Source organism: Sylvia atricapilla, chromosome 11, assembly GCF_009819655.1.
Source record: "Sylvia atricapilla isolate bSylAtr1 chromosome 11, bSylAtr1.pri, whole genome shotgun sequence".
Lineage (NCBI taxonomy): Eukaryota > Metazoa > Chordata > Aves > Passeriformes > Sylviidae > Sylvia > Sylvia atricapilla.
In genome coordinates this window covers 7,345,848-7,366,957 of record NC_089150.1, presented here as the reverse complement: position 1 = coordinate 7,366,957, position 21,110 = coordinate 7,345,848, and the positions used below count along the sequence as shown (strand labels likewise).

General features: G+C 45.9%; 1 protein-coding gene across 2 annotated transcripts in view; it reads left to right on the top strand.

The window, feature by feature from the left end:
- Window positions 1-21,110, top strand: part of SYNPR (synaptoporin) — a 105,233-nt gene that overhangs the window by 47,728 nt on the left and 36,395 nt on the right. The window contains exon 1 of one of the 2 annotated variants that reach the window (XM_066327270.1): window positions 14,223-14,380. The exons of the other annotated variant lie outside the window; for it this stretch is intronic. Coding sequence (XP_066183367.1) covers window positions 14,357-14,380 — 24 coding nt within the window. The 5' untranslated portion in view covers window positions 14,223-14,356. Of the gene's footprint in view, window positions 1-14,222; window positions 14,381-21,110 lie in introns of those variants that run through there. 2 annotated transcript variants of the gene reach the window in all.

The following is a 21,110-nucleotide window of genomic DNA, read 5'->3' as shown; positions in this document are numbered from 1 at the left end:
GGGAAGCAGGGCATGTATTGGCATACCTGCTGCACAGCATCCCTGTGTTCATTTCTGTGTTCTCCCTCAAACAACCCCGCTTAGCCTGATATTTGCTTTCCCATTATGTTTGTTATGCCTTTGGGAGACATGCAGAAGAGCTAAATGATTTCAGCAGCTTTGCTCTTTCAGCCCCATAAATAATGAATTCATCAGGGTGAGAAAACACATGCCCAGACACAAACACATGCAGAGCTCTGCAGAGGAAAGGGAATAGAGAGAAGCTTGAGATCCAAGTGCAGAGCCCTGTGGCAGTAAACTGGGAACTGGTTTTTGGGGTGAGAGAGTGTCAGGGGGTGCGTATGGAGTTAATTGCCTCAAGAAGAGGCTAAAAGCAATTAGGAGTGCAAGTGATGGCTAGCTGAGGTTGGAAGTGATAAGTTGATACCTGCTTGGCTTTTGCAGAGGGCCATTAGTTTGAAGATGTTTTATCTGTAAGTCCTGTTTTCAAGCATCAGATGAAGTAATTTGGTTGTGGCTAACACCCTGCAACATGACAAGGGGTACAGATACCTTGTGAACCTGCTGGACAGCCTCAGTTTGATGGGGCAGGATAATGGGGTTTCAAAGAACCTGCATTTTGGGAAGTTTTGTAAAAGTAAATAAAAAAGTAAGTGGAATCTCCCAAGTCTCACACTGTCCCTGCTGAGAGTACTTCCAGAGATGGTGTATGTGCCACTAGACACCAGAGATCCACCCACCCATCCTCCTCTACTGGGCCAATTGTGAACTTCTGGGATTTGCAAGGGCTCTTTCCTTGCTGATGATTTGAGTGCCCATTCCAGGAGAGATAATGTGCAGTGGGAGCTGAGAGCCTGGCTGGTGTGAGGAGCGAGAGGTTCACCTGGGGAACCTTAGCAGTGTTCTGCTGGCTGGAGGTCTTTGTGTCAACTCTGTTTAATTCTTTTCTGGAAAAATTGCAAAGAAAAATACACTGCTTTGCAGTTAGTCCTTCAAACATGAGTGCTCCTGGACAGTCAGGGGAGCACATGGGCAGCTCTTGAGTTTAACAAATGCTGGGACTTTCATTCTCTCATCCATCTTAGCTTGATTTGCACTGATAGGAACTAGGGCATTTTCATAAAATTTGGTCCTCTGCCTAATGCCATATCTAAAAGGTTTTACAGGTCAGCTATGAAGATTAGGTTACCTTTTGTGGAATTGAAAATTTCTTTGGGGAAGTCTGGACAATTCCATTTGGAGGCACTTAACTGCTCAGCAGGTGACGAGGAGGGGAAAAATTTGTGCACACAGCCTGAAGACACTGAATTTCTGATCTTAACTGGTGCTTGGAGTTCTTACCTTGGTATCAAAACCATAACTATTTGACTATTGCATAAATAACCTTCCAATATACATGCACTGATTTTTTTCCCCTTGACACTCAGGCAATCTCTGACAACTCTTACGACCTCTCTTGACCTGCTGTATTTTTCTACTTGATCTCTGAAGCAAGTGACGTCTACAAGGTTGTGCTGTCTGAGCTCCTTCCTTTTCCCCACAGATTTTGAAGGTCATTAACTTGTCTTACCCATCTTGGCTGGGGGGAAACACTGTGTCCCTGTGGGTTTTGTGAACCCAGCTGCCTGGGCTGAGCAGAGGCCTCTTGGTGCCTTTGGAGGTTCACCCTAGAGCTGACAAATTAAACTGGGGGAGAAGGGAAAGAGGCATTAGTAATTCCTGAGTTCAGGAGGAGTTCAGCCAGAGCTTCCCCCAGTACCTGTCAGTTTTCTTCTCATCCCCGTTGATATATTTAGTTGTAGTGATGAAAGTTCAAATATGAATGCAATTACAAGATAATTTTGCAGATCATCATTCCTAGGAGCGCTACAGTCATTACAGGCTGAAATAATATAAGCAGAAACATAATGGCAAAGAGAGAGAGGAGTGAGCAAAAAAGAAAATAAGTTTTCAGCTGAGTTTTGGAAGAAACAAAGCTAATGAGTTGGAGCTCATCTATATGGCAACAGCAGGCATTACTTCTCCTAACAAGAGGTGATGTATGTCTGGAAAATAAAAGTGAATTAAAAAGTTGCCTGATTAGTGATATGGGGATAGAAAGGGCTAGAAGCAGACTGAAACAACTAAGGTATCATGATTTGCCTGTACTTCGTTTTATTCAGTGACTGATACTGGGAGTTCATAAAAGCAGGCTGCTACATCTGTGTAATCCCTAGCTGTCTTTATTTATACAAGAGTATTTGGGTTGAGCAGTTTTGTTCCTGTTGCTGCAACAGAGTGGCCAGAGAAGGAGAACAAAGGTGGCAGCAAAGGATTTGCCCCAGCCTGGAGACCAGCACCAGGGTGTGCCAGGATTTTGGACCACTGGTGTGCCCCCCCGACCCCATGCTCTTCTGGAAGACAGTCCACAGCATCAAATCAGGGGCATGTGCATTTATGGGCTCATTTATCCTTTGCCCTGTCCTGTCAAACCCAGAGCACAGAGTCCCCTTTTGGTGGCTGCAACCTTTTGCAGCTCCTTTGCCTGGTTTGTTTTTTGTTTTTTGGTTTTTTTTTTTGTGAATCCTGGTTGAGCAGGCTGAGAGAGCCAGGAGCTGTGTAATTAGTGGGAGCAGTCCCCGTGTTTGCATGGGGCAGTTGTTAGCAAGGCTGTTCCAGGCTGAGCTCACCAGGCTCTGCCCTCGCGCTGTGCCAGAAGGAGCCGTCAGGGAAAATGGGCACAGGTGGGCTGCTTAGTCAGATGGAAAATAATTAGGAGAGCATTAGTTTTAGGTTGAAATAAATGGATTGTCCAGCTGTAGCTGCTGTAGACAGGAAGCTGAATGTTAATTAGATGCCACCAGTAATTATGGTGATTTTGTATTTTTTGAGTGGCTGTTGGGAATCGTTCAATTCACTTCCACAGGGTAATGTGAATGACGTTTCTAATCGGTTTAAGGAAGGAAGAAGGTACTTTTTTGAATTTTTTTTTTTTTTACAATTACAATTGCAGTAAAAGCTACTGGAGGATGAAAAAAAATGTAAATTATTTGATATAACTTCTCAGAAAAACTGATTGTTCATTGAAGTAAGAGAAAATGCTTTGTGTTTTCTACTTTTCTACACAGGAAAATTAGACCCTGGCAGAGATGGGACTTAAACCTGTTTTTCCATCTCATGGTGCATTTTCTTAACTGTGAGACAAGCAGACCTCTTGAAAATAACTCTGAATTTATTTTGCTGGCTTTCAGGCCTGTTTGATGCTTCTCTCACCTTCTTGCACAGATAAAGGTGATGCCAGTAAAATTAATTGAAACAGTGATTTTGTAAGAGACTATTACTTATATTACTTGCCAAGGGCCAATTTTAATATTTAGATCAGAAAACTAATTTTACAGGCTTGTCCATGCATGGGGTCTCTCTGAAACAGTTGCTCCATACATATTTATGTAGGCATTGTGATAAATCAAGTGCCCACATGCGAATCTGTTCTGCAATATCTGTTGTGCTCTATATTCAATTTTTCTTTCAGTTTTTTCTTTCAGTTGTAGATCAAGCCTCTCACTTATACCCACTAGTTAAGATGTGAACACATTAACATGCCACCCACTGTGTCTGATAACCTAACTAACACCTGCGATCTCAGACAGCCTCAGCTCAAATTCACTCTTAGCATTATTTGTCAAGATTATTTGTAGACTAGATTTGCATAAATTGCCAACTAGCATGCACTGAACACCCAGACTTTTGTGGAATACTTTACTGGAAATGACTGGTGTGGGAGAATGTTGTCTTCCATGTAAAACAAGTGCTGCTTCTGGGGGGGGTTGTCCTTTCAAGAAATAATGAATACTTGAATCTTGCACACACAAAATGTGCAAAAGCCCAAGGACAGTGAGCTGCTTTGCACAGAAAGCCTCTGCTGGTTGGACAAGAACAGTCTTCTGCGATCCACAGAGAAGATCAGCCTAAAGCACTTGTGTGGCTGCCTAACTTGAAACTTAAAAAATGCACCATTCGCCTTCATTCACAGGGGAAATACAGTACCTCACCCCCTGACCTTCCTGAAGCTGAAGTTTGGAAGAGCTTTGCTGGTGGTGAGTCAGGTAAGACATTGCCTGGTGTTTGCATTGGCCAAATTACTTTCTGTTAAGGGCATGACTGATTTTTCTGAGCAATACAAGATACCTCGATGACACGCAGTAGTCAGCATATCTCAGACAGAACTGAAGATGTCCCCAGGACAGCATCCTACACTTGCGCTTTCGGGGACATCAGCTGGAGAGGTGTAACCTTTCACCACATGGCCCAACCCTTGCTTTCCTTCAGCTTTGTTCTCCATGTGGAGTTTCTTGGTGGTCCTTGGTTGTGTTACAAGGGACCACCTACTTCTTTGGGTGTGACTAGAAGTCCATCCATTACAGAGCTGAGTGCAGGTGTCCTGCAGCATGAGATGGGCACATACAGACTTCTCCTCTCCCCTGTACCCTGGCACGGGCATGTCTGTGCCGTGGTGTGCCCTTCTCGGAAGCAGCTGTGTTTTGTTCCCATAATGGATGCAGTTATGTAGGGGGGAAGGCTTTGCACGTCCCATGGAGCTGGAGCAGTGGGTGGATTGATTGCTGGAGCAGCAGGGTGTCCCACATCTGGGAACAAGCCTTGGGCTAACAGCTGGCTGAAAGCTTTTGTTGGGTTGGATGCATCTGGGAGCATATGATTTGCCAAGGGGAAGGCTCCTGTCTCCTCTGCACACACAACAGCCTGTTCTTTCCTTAATTGCTTCCATCTAGGAAAGTTGATGGCTTCTTTGATTGAACTATGTTTAATGAAAAATAGGTATCTAGATGGATGTTTTACTCTTGCATCTAAAATCCATTGATAATTAGAACTTATGGAAGCAGTAATGTACTTCCTTTTCATTTTTCCCTAACCAATGAGTCAATTGAAATACATTTTCATCCTTTTATCCACAGTACTTCAGTTTGGGGAATGCAGAGACCTTGCCCATGTTTTATTGCATGCTTGGGCCACTGTGCAAATGGGAAAGTTGGGCTGGCCTTGATTTACCCACTGCTTACACAGCCTATGCTCTCCTCTTTCAGATTCATCCCAAAGGATCTACTGCTGTTTGATGGGAATTCATCAGAACACACTGTGTCACTTCACGAGGAGCATAGGACAGCCTGGGACTCTTGTTCCTCTTCTTTGAGGATGAAGAGTTGTCAATTTTAAATGGACACACCACAAGTAGTATAGTCAAGAGGCGATGGAGGAAGATGGGGAGCTCTGGCAGGTTCTGAATCTTTGAAGAATTAGACCCCAAGGATGTTGATTGTGTTTATAAGTGATTGCTTTGCCATTTTCTCCTTGAGGACCTGGCTGAGCATCCAAAGCGGGGACAGATGTTGTCACCTCCACTGAGGCAGGCTGGCTCATGCCACCAGATCTGTTTTGTTACTATGAGCTCCTCTGTGTGCTGTGCCGTCACCAACACTTGTTGGAACAGTAGGAGATTTTGCTGCTCCTGTGCCTGGCAGCCTGTTTTCCTTGTTTGCCCTTTACTCTCCTCAAGTACTTGGACACAGGAAAAGTTCTCAGTCATGCTGTGCTTCAGCCCTGATGTGTTGTTGCTTCCCTCCTCTGTCCTCGCTGTGCCTGGCACAGTTGAGGCTGTGGGCTCTGCTTGCTGGCAGGGAGGTGGCAGCTCATTGACAGTGCCACCACGAGGGTGACTGGCCATAACACAGTTTCTCTGTCTTTGCAGCTTTCTGAGTAAGGAGATCTGTCGGCCTCAGGGTTCATTTGCACAAACACCATAGGTGAGAAATCTAACACTGTGTTGGGCCATGTTTATTTTAAATCTCAGGGCTGCTGGGTGCTCTGTCAGCCAAGGCAGTCCCCCGGCCCTTGGGAACACCAGGGCTCTTCAGGCTGGATATGGTGGGAGCTCTTCTGATTTGCCTGGGAGCACCATGGTGCTTCTTGGCAGCCCAAGCAATGGCAAAAATTATTTTTCTATCTTCTTGTCTTAAACAGTGAAGCAAGTTTAGTGATGGGGGGAGGACAGAGTAACACAGCTTGGGGAAGAGCTGTCTTCCCAGTGGACTCTCACAGCACACACAAGGGATTTTTAACCCGAGGGTCCCACTGGACTTCTGGTCAGGGTGTCTCAGGCTTGCACAGGAAGCAGTAGTTTCCTGTGTGGCTGCAGAGCATTATGCTGGGGCTGGTCCATCCTTGCTGTGGAGTGGGAGAAGGGTGAGCTTTTTTTTTTACACATTTTTAAACTGATGCTCTGTTTCTCTCACTCCTGTGTTGATGGACACTGCTGTTGTCCATCCCAAGGATGGCTCCAGGAGCAGACTGACTGAAGGTTGGGATGCTGTACCCCCTGTCTCTGGCTGTAGTAGGCAGTGTGGTGGTTCTCCCAGGAGGAAAAACACCTCAGATAAACCAGTCTCCCATGATTCCCACATGAACCTGGTGGTGCAGTGAGTGTGCTGATCTGATGTGATCTGTTCTCTTGTCTGTGTGTCAGTCCCAGCACAGTGAAGGACTCCTCTAGGCAAGAGAGATGACTCTGGAGCTGGTCCAGGTGCATGCAGAGCCCTGGCACTGGGTCCCTCCTGGTGTGGGCACCTTCCTCTGGGACATCGCTTCGGGAAATGTGTTGTTTCCTGTCTTTTCCTTGCCAGCTCTCAGCAGTTTCTGTGCGTGCCCACCAGAGAGCAACCCCAGCACAGGGTTGTTGTCTCCAGAGAATCAGATTGTAGGGCTGAGTGTGAGGTCCAGTCCATTTTCCCTCACCCCTTCCAGCCCTATACCTCATTCCAAACCTGAGCTGAGCAGTGAGTTTAGGCCCTCTCTGTCCTGGGCAAGAGGCGTATCCCACAGGCAAGGAAGGACATGCTGAAGGAGAGAGACAGGAGACCCTGGCTGTGTCTTCTACAGCACATCCAGTGCCATCTCCAGGAAAGGACCACGCCATGAGTTAGCAAGGGACATCAATCCAGGATATACAGGAAGCAAGTTAAGGGTTCGGACAGATCTTAACTGTTTGGATGGCTGAAAATCCAGTGCTTTTTGCAATTCCCTCTGTGTGCATAGACAAATTGTACTTATCTTGGAGAAGCACAGAATCATTTGATCTGCAAAAGAGCTTTAAGATCCTGGAGCCCAACAGACATCTCAGTGGGTATCTCTGATGCTTGAACATGTAGCTGGTGTCTTGGTGGGGCTTTGTGTGTGAGACTCTCTCCAGTGTTTGGGGAAGGAGCAAACCTGTGTTTTTCATGTATCCTCAGGCTTTGTTAGTGTCATCTCAGCCTCGGGGCTGGCACAAAGTCCCAGGGTAGGCAGTCACAGCTGGGCTTGGAGGTGGGGTTTGCAACATCAAATACCTTAATTGAGCTGCCTTGGTCAGGAGGAAGAGATGGGCAGGAATGGCCTTTCCTGGGACAGACACAGCACAAGAGACTGAATCTCCTGCAGGAAGGAGCTGTCCTTCCCCTCTGTGCTTCCTTTGAGCCGTAGGAGCAGCATTCACAGGCCAGTGCCGAGGTCTGTGGCAGTGCTGAGCTGCAGCCCCAGTGCCTGCAGAAATGGGCTTTGAAAGAAAGCTGAGGGAAGAAACAACTCCTTGCTATTTTTATCCTTGCACCAGCCCCTGGGGATTTCGATTGACAGGATTAGTTATGAAGCCAATATTATGAGTTTAACTATGAGTGAAATAACACAACTTCTGTGGGAAGCAGAGTAAAAGAGGCAATTATGCAGTAGTTTAATAACAGCACGCTGCTGGCTGGGTAGCTGAAAACTTACAGTTGACAGTAATTAGATTTTTCCATTCTTCTTGTTAAATAGCTATAAAAATTATAACAGAAAATAATCTGATTCTCTTTTATTTTGTGCTGTTTTCATCATCTAATCGGTATCCATTTGGCCTTCTGATTGTTCTTTATATGGTTTTAGTATCTGATATTTAAGACATGCAGAAATGGGAAAATGTTTAAAAAAATGCAGAAAGCACTAGGAATGAGGGAATGGCAGTAACACTCTTCTGAGCATGAGGAATCGAGGGGATGCTTGAATGGACAGTGAGGGCTTTCCAAATTGACTAACTCTGAAAAACAGGTGGGCTTCTAACCACAGGAGTTATTCCAAATCATTTAAAATTACAGTTAAAAATGAGATGTTAGGAATTAAATCCCCATTTACCTGTCTGTTGCTGTAATGTGCCAGGTGTAGATAAGCAGGAGGGATGGAGGGAGGTGCTATGGCACATCAGTCTGCACTGCTTGCTTGCTTCCCTCATCTCCCTGCTGGGATGGGAGTCCATGCTGTGATGTGATTCTGGGCTTCACTCCCACCTTGGGCTCCATGCTGGGATGGCAGTGTGAGTAGTGGGGGTGTTTGTTGGCTGTCAAAGAGCTGGACTGCGACAAAAATCTGTGAGGTCCCTCAGATCTGCAGGGCATCTTCTCTTCCCAGTCTTTGCTGCTCTTCCACAGCCCTGCAGTGCTGGGATTTGTGCCCTGCAATGCTGGGGCTGTACAGGGATCTCATGTCCCTGTTGTTCACATCCCAAGTGATGCTGCCTTGTCTGCTGCCCTCCTTTCAAGCACTGTCCTTTTTTTTTTCCTCTGTCTAGACAGCAGTAAGTTTTCTCTTATGGCATAAAAACGTGAATTACTTTAGAAATACACAGTTGTTACATTTTCAGGGTGAAACTTAATGAGCCAACAAATGTGTGGCATTTGGCTGCTTATGATCATAGCTTGAAAGTGCAGCACAGAGGGAAGAACTCTAAGGTTTGCTTTCACCATTGAGATCTCAGGATGGGATATTTGCTTGGAGATTAAAAGTATTCTTCCTTTTGCTCTCCTTTACCTTGTAATGTAAAAGATCCAGATATGATAAATGGTATCCTGGTTGTGATGTTGTGCAGGTAATTTAATGTGAGATGGTGTTTTGCAGCTCTGGTGCCTGTTGGGATCTTTGACACACAATAAATACGTTCTGTGGCAGCAACCTCACAGCACAGCATGTCTCTGATTTCATTGCTTTTACTCTATCGTGGCAGGAGCATCACAGTTCAATTTCACACACATGTTTCAGCTTTAAAGCACTGTGGAGGTGCCCAGAGCTGATAGCAGGGCAAAGGCCACCTCCAGGTTTGCCTCTACCCCATTTGGTTCCACTAGTCGAAGAAATGTGCCATGCTTTTGGCAGATGCAAATGCTCCAGATGGTACGGGGAAAAGTGCAAATGAAAGATTTGATTTCGGCCCTTCCTCATTTTAATAAAATCCTGTTCATCTCTCTGGTAGAGCCTTTTTTTATTAGGGGCTTTTAGAAACGTATCCCCTCTCTTTTGTTTTTTTTTCTAACCCTACCTCTGAGCCTGTGACTTCCAGCTCATCCCTGTGTCACTGGGAGTTGTTCTGCTGGTTGCTGCAGTCTGCCATCTAAAGTGGGTACTTTCCAGCATGTTTTTCTGGTGTTAATCTTTAAAAAGTGGATATAATCCATTAGTCTTGGTGTCTGGCTTTCTGCATTGGGGCCCATTGCCAGGTTTGAGCCAGGTGGACAAGGTAGTGAGTAGTGCATGAGGTCTTGGCATGCACTGGTGAAATGCAAACTTTTAGTGTGTGCTGAAACAAATATTCCCTCATGTTCTGAGTTCCTACTGGCCCTTGTGTGAGGGTCAGAGGCAGCTCAAAACAGCTGGTGCTGCTCTTGAGCTGTGTCTGCTGCCCTATAGGCAGCATCATTCTTCTGCAAAGCTCTGGAGGAAAAACAAGAGGCTAGAAGGAGTCACCTTCTGGGGCTGGTCCAAGCCGTGGGCCACTACCTGGACCTAATTTTGGCTTGGAGGGATGAGGGAGAGGAGAGCTGTCATCTCCCCCTTCAGTTCCATCTGGAATGGCATGTGTGCTCCTGGGCGTGTGCTGTGCTGATGCTCATGCAGTGCCCAAGTCACCACCTATATTAGCTTATTCCAGCACATTTCCTCGTTACAAAATTAGATCCATTTTGCAAATTGCTGCTGCACTAGTAATTGAATTGAAGGGGTATTTCTGTTCGTTTTCTTTCTCTTCCCCCCCCACCTTTTTTTTTTTTTCCACTGGAGTAAATCAGGAATAAGTCAACAGAATCAAGCCCTTAGTGCTTTCAGCAACATGCTCATTTAAATTGGATGCAAGAGGGTGTCTGTGTTTACATTTGGCCTGCCAAGAATCTCTGTTTCAGAAACTGGCTTACATAATATGTCAAAATTGGTTTACTCATTAGCATTGCAAACTGCGTGAAACAAGCCGCAGATTGATAAACTCGCAGCAATATTTGCATCCGGATCTGAGTGGCACAGGGGGAGGGGAAGTTCATTAGGAAACGTTCCATTTCCACAAGAAAAACAAATGGTTTCCAGTTATAGATCTCAGATTTTGTTAATTTTCTGTCTTCCCAAATTTAAATAAAGATTGAGAGGGAAATGTGAAAATCTCTGTTGGCAAACAGGCAGCCTATCTTAATGTACCACCTGTACTGGTGGGCTGTTTACAGCAGTGGCTCCAGGTAGGCTCATTGTCCTCTCCCAGCTGGGGCTCCAGCCCTTCTGCCAGACTCCAGCTGCCTTAGACACCACTGCTGCCTTTATTGGTGCTTTCTCTGCAGCACAGGTGGGGTGGACACCTTAATATTATTAATTGACTTTTCCAAAGGTGGATTAGCCACCCATGCAGTAGCATGGTCCAAAGGGCCTTTGGTGGTGCTGCCTGTTCCTGGCTTTACCTGGGCATGGCAAAGGAGCAGTCCAGCCTTGGGCAGAGCTGAGGACCCTGATGTGGAAAAGCTCCAGCTCAGGTGCTCGATGACTAGACTGATGATCTTCACAGTGCAGTGTGTGATTTTAGAGGTGTCTGTAAAACTGCACACACACACAGGAGCAGGCATAAACAGGGGTTCTGGGGTAATGTGAACAAGCATGTTAAAACAATGGAACAATATGGAACAATGGAACAATAGGAGAGTCTAAGGGTAGTTAGTGCCTTTGGGCTTCTGCTGTGTGGGTATTGGATATTCCATGATGGGAAGAGACAGCAAAGAGTGGTGGGGAGCCAGATCTTAGGAAAAGTTTCTTCACTGAAAGGGTAGCCAAACATTGGAATAGGCTGCCCAGAGAGGTGGTGGAAACTGTCCCTGGAAGTGTTCAAAAAATGTGTGTGTGACGCTTAAGGATGTGCTTTAGTGGTGGACTTGGCAGTGCTGCGTTAGTTTGGACTCGGTGATCTTAGGGGTCTTTTTCCAACTTTTGTGATTCTGAGCTGTCCTCATGCAGATGCCTCCCCTCCCTCATGCAGAGTCCTGCTGTATCCAAGATTAAGTCTCTCCCCAGGCTGCTGCCTGTCCTGTTGCTGGTGTCACTGCATCCCTTTCAGCAACACTGGCCAGGAACCTTGCACGAAGTTGATGCAAACCTGTTAGATGTATACTGCTTTTCCGTAGTACCCAAAGTATTTTGGGGCTTCAATCCCAGGAAGTTTTTTAGTTTGCTTTGAAACTTCCACTCAAAAATCAGAGGTAAAAAGTTCTGATACAGCACAGAGACATGGCATAGCAGTGCTGGTCTTGGCATAACCTCTTGTGCCTGGTGATGCTGAGTGCCCCATCCAGTATTTCAGATGAATTTTTGAAAAGGAATCTAATAAAGCTGGAGAAAGGACCAGGCTGCAGTGCTGCAGGGTCTGCTGCAGCCTGACAAATGTTTTGCCTTGTCAGCAAACACCGGCACATTCACTTTGAGCAGCGTTAGAACTGATCCACAGCATTCGCAGTGTGTTACCAGTTAGGGAAAAGAAGCAGCCCTTGGTTTCTGTATCCTGTGGAGTGTGTTACAGTGTTGTTTGGAGGAGGTATGTGACAGGACAGGTCCTCCTCTGCTGCAACCCACTGTGCTCTGGCTAAAGCTGCATCCCTACATCCCACACAGGTGCCCAGGCGCACACATATTTTAGAAGGCTGAGACATGGCAAGTCTCAGCTCAACAAAACTCTTTTAATGTATGTTTTTCAAAGTTTTCAGAAGACTCTAGTGAGTTTAAGTAAGCAGTTGTTAGCTGTGGGAAGGGAAAATAAATCTTCTCACTGGAAAATGAAATGAGAGGTGTTTGCATTTCACTTACTCTCACACCTTGCAGCAAGAGGCTGGTCACCATGAGATACAGCGCATTTGAGTGCCAGCTGGAGAAGTGAATGCAGTGAAGAAGGCCAGGAGCAGTGAGATGCATCAGCTGGGGAGCTGAGGCAAGCTGAGTATCCTCCTGCCATCCTCCACCAATGTGCACCCGCAGGCTGGAGAAGAACTCCCAGGGCTGCGGGAGAGCCAGCATCACTCTTTGTGCTGATGCAGTGGGTGGTAAGTTTTGTGTGGTCCTTGGTCACCTTTGACCACGTGGAGCATGAACGTGACTGCAGAGTGCAGCTCCTGCCTGCATTTATAAGGCATCAAAGGGCTGCTCACAGTGCAGGGGGAGGAAAATGCTGCCCAATTCTGCAGACCAGAGTCACTGTGGTGTTTAATCTTCGTGGCTGGGGCTCAGGCAGTGTGCAGGTAGCTGGTGAATGTTTTTGTGTATGTTAAAATGCACCATGCTGCAGAGCAGTGCTTCAGCCTGAGGAACTCTCTGAGCATCACAGCATTTCCTCATTACAGCATCCACCAGCATCAGGCTGTATCTGCTGGAAATGCAGGGCCACATCGACAGCAGTGACATCTGTCAGCCTGGCTGTGCAGCTCCTGCTTGTGGGAAAGCAGCCTGGAGTACTATGCTCATAAAGGGTTGTCAGAGCATCCTCTGTGCCTGGATTGTGCTAGAAGTGCCAACCTCCAACAGATAAACTATTATCAGATGAATTCAGCCTCCTTGCTTTTGTCTTCAGGCTCTTCCCCATGAATTCCAGGACTTACTGTTAATCCCAAGCCGCTGGGGAAGAGCAATTGTGCTCCAATTTTGCAGTGCAGAGAACTGTTGTCACCCCGCAGGTGTATCCGTATACCAGCATGTAACTTCTCTCCTAATAAAAGGGAAACTTGCCTTGTGTCACATGTATTTGTAAATGTTTGATGCTGTGGGTAGAACAGAGGGTAAAACAGTGATCAGCTCAGCACTGATCAATAAACAACACAGTATGGTTTAGTCTTGGTTGCACTGAGTGGTGTTAGGGCATGGGTAAGTGCAGAGCAGACACTTTTCCAAGAGGGATCCATGGATCTGGTCCTGCTCTTAACGTGCTGATGTCCTAAACACAGAGCAGAGATACGGGACTGGCCCCTCTTGTGAGGAAGGTTGCTGGACAAGGTGTGGGGTTTGTCTGTGTGTAGCTGCTGGGGGGAATAAATGTGGCACCTTCCAAAGAAGTGGTGTTTGGCTGCCACCGATGCGTCTGGTTCACAAATAGGTGCCTGAGCTCATCCCCTGGTACATCCTCCTCCTCCCAACACACATGCTGCACAGCAGAGGTTTTGTTGGGGTCGATTAATAGCACAAAAATTTCTCCTCTTGGTGCAAGGCAACCCATGGGTTTCCCACTGGTTTTCTCTGATACACAAAAAATCTTTTGTCCAAAAGCTCAAATTCCAGGAGGATGCTTTGGAGGTCTGGTGCTGTGCAAGCACAGGGTGAGCTCAGCACACATGAAGGTATGGGAGACTTGAGAAGTCTTTTCCCCTTTCTGGATGGGCTCCTTGCTGCACCTCCAGGGCAGCTGTCTGAGGTGCAGTGAAAAGCATCTCCAAATGTAACAGAGTCCAAACAGACCCCAAACCCCCCAATGAAGAAGCACTGCCCCAATGACAATTTGGAGATCTTCAAGGTTTTTTCAACTTCAGCCCAAAATCATGAGCTGGTTCTTTTCTGTGGAGCACACAAGGGCCAAAGCAATGCTGCATTAGCAGTGGATGGGAAGGGGCTGCATCTCCCAGCCCACCATGGTGGTACCTGCACAGCAACAAAGCAATCAGCCCCTCACCAAGGGGAAACAGTTTCTCCACTCAGGCTATGTGTAGTCAGTGTAATAATATGAGCATTTTGCCATCCCTCTGCAAACAAGTCTGAGGCTGCTGCCTGATTGGTATATCATCTCACTTTCTCTCAGCATTGATTTTCTTGCTCTCCTTATTTGCTTCATAAAAAGCGAGGCAAGGAGCTGATGCTCGCTTGCTCCCTCTCCCTCCCTCTCTCTCCCTCTCTCTCTCTCTCTCTCTCTCTCTCTCTCTCTCTCTCTCTCCTGTGAGAAGCTTTTGGGAGCCTTTATTTTTAGTATGAGACAAACCTTGCTTTATTTCAGGAGACGCAAGTTGGATTATAAATCCTTTTGTAAATGTGTATGGTGATATTTGCTCCGGTAAGTTATATGCATCTCTATGTATTTGTGTAACTGTACTGGTTGGGGGAGAAGTGGGGTTTTTCAGGAATCATGAAGCTCACAAAATTGTCTTTAGGCTTGGTTTCTTTGTAGTCTCATGCTGAGCCAAACTGTTCTGTGATTTTTAGATACATTGAAATATTTTCAGTTTGTATTTGGCTTTGCAGAGGGATGCCTGCTTTGAAAACTTGTTTTGCACTTCATTTTACTGCAGAAATATGGACAATGATGATTAAAGGGAAAAGGAATTATCATTTATTGTGTTCGCTCTGGCATTTTAAATCAAAAGTGCCTCCAAAATAATGCTGCAATATTTGATAGAAAAAAAAATCAGTAAGAGCTGTTTAATATTGATCAAACTGGAGTATGAAATCTGACTGCCTATTACCCTAGATCAATCTAAAGTATGACAGCTTGGCAGCAACATGCTTCTCATCAAAATATGTTAATGAAATAAAGGAAATCTTTAATTAAGAAAACAGCTCACTTTTCAGAGTGTAACGTCATTAGTACAAGTCAATAGACTGTTGCTCTGACTTTCTGCTCCCTGCCTTTGCTTTTACAGCTCAGCAGCCTCATTCCTCAGCCCTCTTGGTTAACTTGGAGACCTCCTTGTTACCTGTGAATAACAGCGAGGTGCAGTTATTTCTCTCTTCCCATCATAGCTCCTGGTGAGCTTTCCAGGCAGCACAAGTCAGGGACTGTAATAGTAGGCTGAGGAAAACAAGATGTATAGCTTTAATACTTTCAGACTACCTAATACTTGAGTTTACAGCATTATATTGGTTAATTTATTGGCACTTTAATTCTCTCATGCTTGATCCGTATCCATGGGAGTCAATAGCTTTGGTGCTCCAGAAGTCTTTAAGAACTCCAGCTGTAGCACAAGTTGGAGCTGCTATGAGAACATGTTTGAGTATGTATCTGCTCAGAAAATCAACAGATTAAACCTAGAATAGTCTGCTATTCTCATGATACCAGGGTATGCTAATAGATATATGAAGTGTTCTTTAATAAGATGTTAGAAGGAGATGTTAGATGTTAAACTGTAACTGAGTTTATTAAACCCACAGGAGAAGGTAAGGACGTTGTGTAAGCCCAAGCTAAACTCTTCTAAAATCTAAGAGAAATTCAGATTGGCAATAACTGCTTAGTCATTTTAAGCTGCTTTTGGACAGCTTTAATTACCCATACCCCATCCCTTTTTTTAAAAAAATAATATTTTTATGTAATAGTTCATGTGCCTTCTCACCTGCTTAAAGAGCAGCTGATGGGAATATCTGGTGGTGTGCCCCTCAGCAGTGGCTCATGGGCTCTGCTGGGTCTGTGCCGTGGCTGGGCTGAGCAGATGCTGGTGCACAGCATCCCATAGGCAGCCAGGGCATTCCACAGGCAAGCACATGTGCTTTGTTCCTGAAAATGTAGTTAATAGGCACTCTCAGTTCAGAGGCTTTCTGGTGTTTTTGTGATTGCTGTTTCATAAGGACCATATATATTTAGAGCAGCTGCATAGCTTGAATGTGTGTGCTTGGCACAGAAGAAGACATGGTACACAAAATGTGCCGTGTGACACCATGTTAGAGAACAAGGTACATAACAAGAATTGTCTTTTTCACAGTCCTTTAGCTCCTCAAGTGTGGAGGGCATCGGTGTCTGAGCAATGCACATCTCACACACTTTCTAAGCGTAATGCTGCTTGCCTGAGGACAGCACTGGGCATTTCTAACTTTGCTCAGCTCTGGTATCTGGCTCAGTGCAATCCTTGAGGTGAGCAGGGCGATGGTCAGAGAACATGTTTGTGTGACCCAAGAGGGGAGGGGGCTGAATAGCACAGTTCCTGTTCCTAGCATGCAAAACTAAGGCCTGATTTTTCTGTGCCACATAACTCCTCATAGCAGGGGTGCCAGACTACCCTGAAGCCAGGTTGTGGTTTATTAAGGAAGGCAGCTGATCTCATTCTAATAGCTTTGAAGTAGGAAAAGTCGCTTGAAATGGCTGGTTTGACTGCAGGCAGGGGCAAGTCTCGGCCCCGTCCCTGAGGGCAGGTTGCCAGCAGCCAAGGGACTTAAGGCACAAAAGTGAAAATGTGGTTAAGTGTATTGCTGCAAGACTTTCTCTTGGTGGAGGAGCTTTTGGCTGAGCAGAAATGATCCCGTCAGCCCTACATCTCTACAGGGTATGGCTGACACAAACTCAGGGGGACAGGCGAGCTTGCCCTGCTCATCGTGTCATACATACAAAGTCTTCTGTGGCCACAGGGTTTTGTCTCTGTCCTTTTGCCCATCCTCGTGCTGCAACTTGTGGTGATCCTTCAGCTACTTGGCGGTAGCAGGTCTGGTGGGGCAGCTGCTCCCCAGCCCAGTACCACCAACCACCACTCAGCTCTCAGACCTTGGAGCAGCCTCCATCAGCTCCCCAGGAGTGTGTTACCCACTCTGCAACATGACTTCAGGCTGATGTGCAAATTAGACTTGGTGCAACTGCAGGGACAGGTTCACAGCATGGTGTTTTGTAAGCCTTGAGACTGAAAATCTGAGATTTGTGCCAGTGGAATGGAGGCATCACTGTCCCCTGCTAGGAGGTGCATCAGGGTTTGAAACATTTTAGGGGTGTTAGGAGCTTAATTTCCTTTGAGATCTGTCTTCCTGGCTGCTCCTCTAGCAGCTCAAACTATTCCTAGAGAAATTCCATAATCCTTTTAAAAGACTGATTTCTTAAATATCTGTCTCCTTCTGGATGTCCGATACTTTTTTTTAGCCAAGTCCTTGGAAGATGTAATGAGTACTTTCCTCACCTCTGTTGATCCTGTTCAGATCAATAGAAACTCTACAGGGGGAAAGGTATTTGTATTTATATTGGGTAGCAGCTGCCTGTCAGTGCTGGTGATGGCAGGTGGTACTTTATTCTTCATGTTACTATTTATTAAGAATTCCTGTAGAATTATATGACTATTTTTTTCCAGGGAATTTTTCCATTAAATTAGGATAGTAGATGACAACCTAACCTGGAGTTTGGTTTTTTCTGATTTTGCTTGTGGGCTCACTTTCCCTCAGCAAGCTGAGCACAATTAGTTTCAAACATTGTGAATTTGACTCGTTTATGCATAGTGGACTGGCGACTCAGCCCAGCTGGTCTGAGCAGAACTGGGGTCTCTGGGTCCCTCCTGAGCTTGAGGTGCCACTGTGGGATGCAGGCATTTGGGAGCTGTGCCATGGACTGGGAACAGGGAAGGACCACGTTTCTGCTTCTGTTCAGTGCATCCCTGCTCCTCCATCCAGAGCCAGTGTAGGCAGCCTGATGTGAGATGATGAAGCTGCTGCCTGCCAGCGCTGCAGCTGTGTGTCCGTGCACAGGGGACAGGCTTGCTGGAGAGCCCAAGGGACATGTGGTGGCACAGTGCCAGCCCTGAAGAAGCTGGAAGTGCCCATGGGTGGGTTGGGGCTGGGGACACACCTTCCTGTAGAACCATGGAGCTTGCTCAACCTTTATTTCCTTCAGTGTCCAGTGTAGATGGAGGGTCTGGCTCTGCCTGTCCTTAGTTTGCAGATGTGACCAAAAGGTTTCAAAGAGCCCTTGTACCTGCAGTGAAACTCTTTGGTAAATGAGCCCTGGGGCCAGAGATGTGACAGTACTGTGAGACTCTTCACCAGTCCTCTCCTGTCATGTGCCATCTCTTATTTTGGAGGGAAAAAAAAAACAAAAAAGAGCAAGGAAAGAAAAGAAAATGAGAAAGATGTGCTAAGCCTGTCTGTAGAGACAGAGACAGGTGATCAGCATGGGGTATCTGCAGTGCTGTGCCTTCCCTCTCCTCTCTATTCCAAACCGCTGTGTGTGTGTCAGGGCTGTCTGTCCATGTGTCCCTGCACAGGCTGGGTGGGTGGGAGAGCCCTGTGCCACCTGAACAGCTCTGCAGTGGCTCATCTGTCACCAAAACTCCCTGGTGCCGTGGCAAAGCAAATATGCTGCAGCAGGCTGTAAAGCTGTAAACATATGGGCACTAACAACAGATTAAGTGAGTGATTTAGTCTAAGGGACTTGGTAGATTACCATAAAATGTATCTTAATTAGAAAAGCAATCAAAGTTGCACGGAGTCAATGAGGATGAAACGTCTCTGTTGGCAACAGTGAGTGTTCTGTCCCCCATACCAGGGGATGTGCATGGCAATGGATGCAGCTCATGCCCACTTTGGGGGGTTTCCTGGGGTTTGCCCAATTGAGCCCTGAGTGCAGGCTGCCTTCATGCGGAATTATCTGTTCTTTGACCAGTGAGACCATCCTGTGAGCTGCTCAGAATGAGTCTGATGGTGGATTCAGGTTCCTTTAAAAGCATTAACAAACCAGAAACTGCTGAAGCAAAGGAAGAGAGCATTTGCACATTTTCCTTAAAACTCTGTACCGGTACCCAAAGATACATCTAAGTGTTTGCTGTGTATAGTACAGCTAGTCCCAGATAAAGGATTGGGGCTTCTAAGTGCTACCATAACACAAATAATTAATAAGTCTATCTCCCTCACTGTGTCCTTATCTTTTCAGCGAGCATGGCCATAATTAGCTTTCACCTGATTCTAAGTTTATAGCATGTTCAATTGCTTTTTCCATTCTGCTTGTGTTTTCTCTGCTTCCTTATTTTAGTGATCCTGGCTTTATTCCACAGGCCAGAGTCTACAGATTAAAAAAAAAAAAAGCTGGATATTCATCTCCAGCAGTGCAGATGTAAAGATTGCAATGGCCAAAAACATATTGATGTATTATTGGTTTTGTACAAGTGTCTGTTTCTTTTCTGGGGTCTGGGAGGATTTGAAGTACATTGGGAAGTGGCACAGAAGATTAGCAGCAGCTGCTGGCAGCTGAGAGAAAGGGAAGGATGACTGGTTGTCTCAGAATTAAGTATTTTGAACCAAGAAGGAAATGGAGAACATTCAGGCAAGATTTTTGAAAAGTTTTTTCTCTTTGTGTTTGGAAGCAGATATGGGTACAGAATTCAGGGAACATGAATTAAAGGGTGTGAACAAAAAGGAGACAGGCAAGAGGTGTGGAGCAGCACAGGAAGAGGGAGGATGTAGAGGAACAGGACAACTTAACCTGTCCAGATGAAGTGTTTCAGAGCTAGTGAGATAAGGACGATGTTGTTAGCATTTCCTAAATGTGTTGTGTTTAGGTGTTGCTTTTTATGATTTAAGTGTGGGAAGGACAGCAATACCATCTCCAGGGACAGAGTATGAGAGGAGTGGCAGAAAAGGAGAGGGAGGTTTTAATTTTAAAAAATGTTTCTTGTTCAAAATGTTCCCTGTGAATTCCCAGAGCTCAGCAAAGCAAATGTTCATTTATAGCCCATCATCTTAATTATTAAAAAATAAATTATTTTTACCATGTGGGCTGATATTTAGCCAGGAGCAAATTCTCATTTCAGCCTTTTGCACAGAGGTGAGTGTTGAGGTCAAAGCCAGCTCCAGTGGATTTTTCCATCCAAAACTGGTTTGAGATGAGGCAATGGGCCCCATATTTGGAGACAGAGCCAGGACAGGCGTGTGGGACAGCAGGTGACAAGCAGCAGATGACACCAGATAGTTACACTGGAGCCCAGGGAGCTGAGAGGAAGCAACTAATGGCCTCTGATGAGCATGGACGTGATAATAATGAGGTTAATGCCCTTTCATTCACCCAGAAACATCTTCAGGAATGTATAATCCCTGCTAGTCAATGGGCAATCATTAGGTCATAAATAATACAGCGTGATTGAAGGACAAGAGCCTTTCCTGTAATAATCATTATCCGTCAGTGCTGACCCGGAGAGGGTTTGGTTGCAGCCCCCTCACTGTGCCACACTGCAGGGACCCTGCTGTCAGAGCGTTTTCTGGTCAGGAGTGCTCCTGCTCTCAGTTCCACTGCGTGCATCTGTCACCAGAGCAGGAAAATTCTCCTCAAGAGCCCAGGTCCACGGAGTAGTGTTGGGAAAGAAGCTGACGCTAATGGGAAGAACAAAGGCACAAATTAGGCGAGGAAGCAGTTCCAGGAACCATCAGGGAATGTTGCCGAGGGACAGTGGTGCCTGGTGGTGATGCTTGGAGAGCTGGGAATGGGGCTGGGCTCTCTGGCTGGGATAAGTGTCCAGCCCAGAGCAGATGTTGTGCACACTGTGTGCAAGGCTGCTTTTGCAAGCTGGGTTTGTGGTCCCTGCCATCCAGTGCTGCAGTGTGGTGTACCCTTGGTTGTGATTGAGTCCCTGCACCTGTATCAGCCAGCTGGGGTTTAAAAGCATTAAGTTCAGAGGCACTTTCCCTTCAAAGTGCTTCCCATGTGTGCATGTCACTCAGCCATAATGTAAATCCCTGTGATTATTAGAGGGAGTAAATCCTACTCAGTAATAACTTGGATCGTGCTCCGTATGCATTTATATTATATTATGGGCCATTTTAAGCCTGGCTGCTTTTGAACCCACCAAGCAAAAGAGGAAAGGAGCAGCCATCCAACCTTTTTTATTTTATAATTAAATGTTTACACTTGTTACACAATAAATCCCATATAATCAGGCCATAAAGTCTGCACAAAACCTGTTGTTTCCTGGAGGGAGCAGAAACAGTTATATTTATGCATTAACCTGAGTGTTTGCTGGGTTGTTGCACATTACCCGTTACTAAAATGAGAGTTGACTTGACCTATTAGAAAAGCTCTTTTGTACCTCACCCTGGCCTTCCATGGTTTTGCCCAC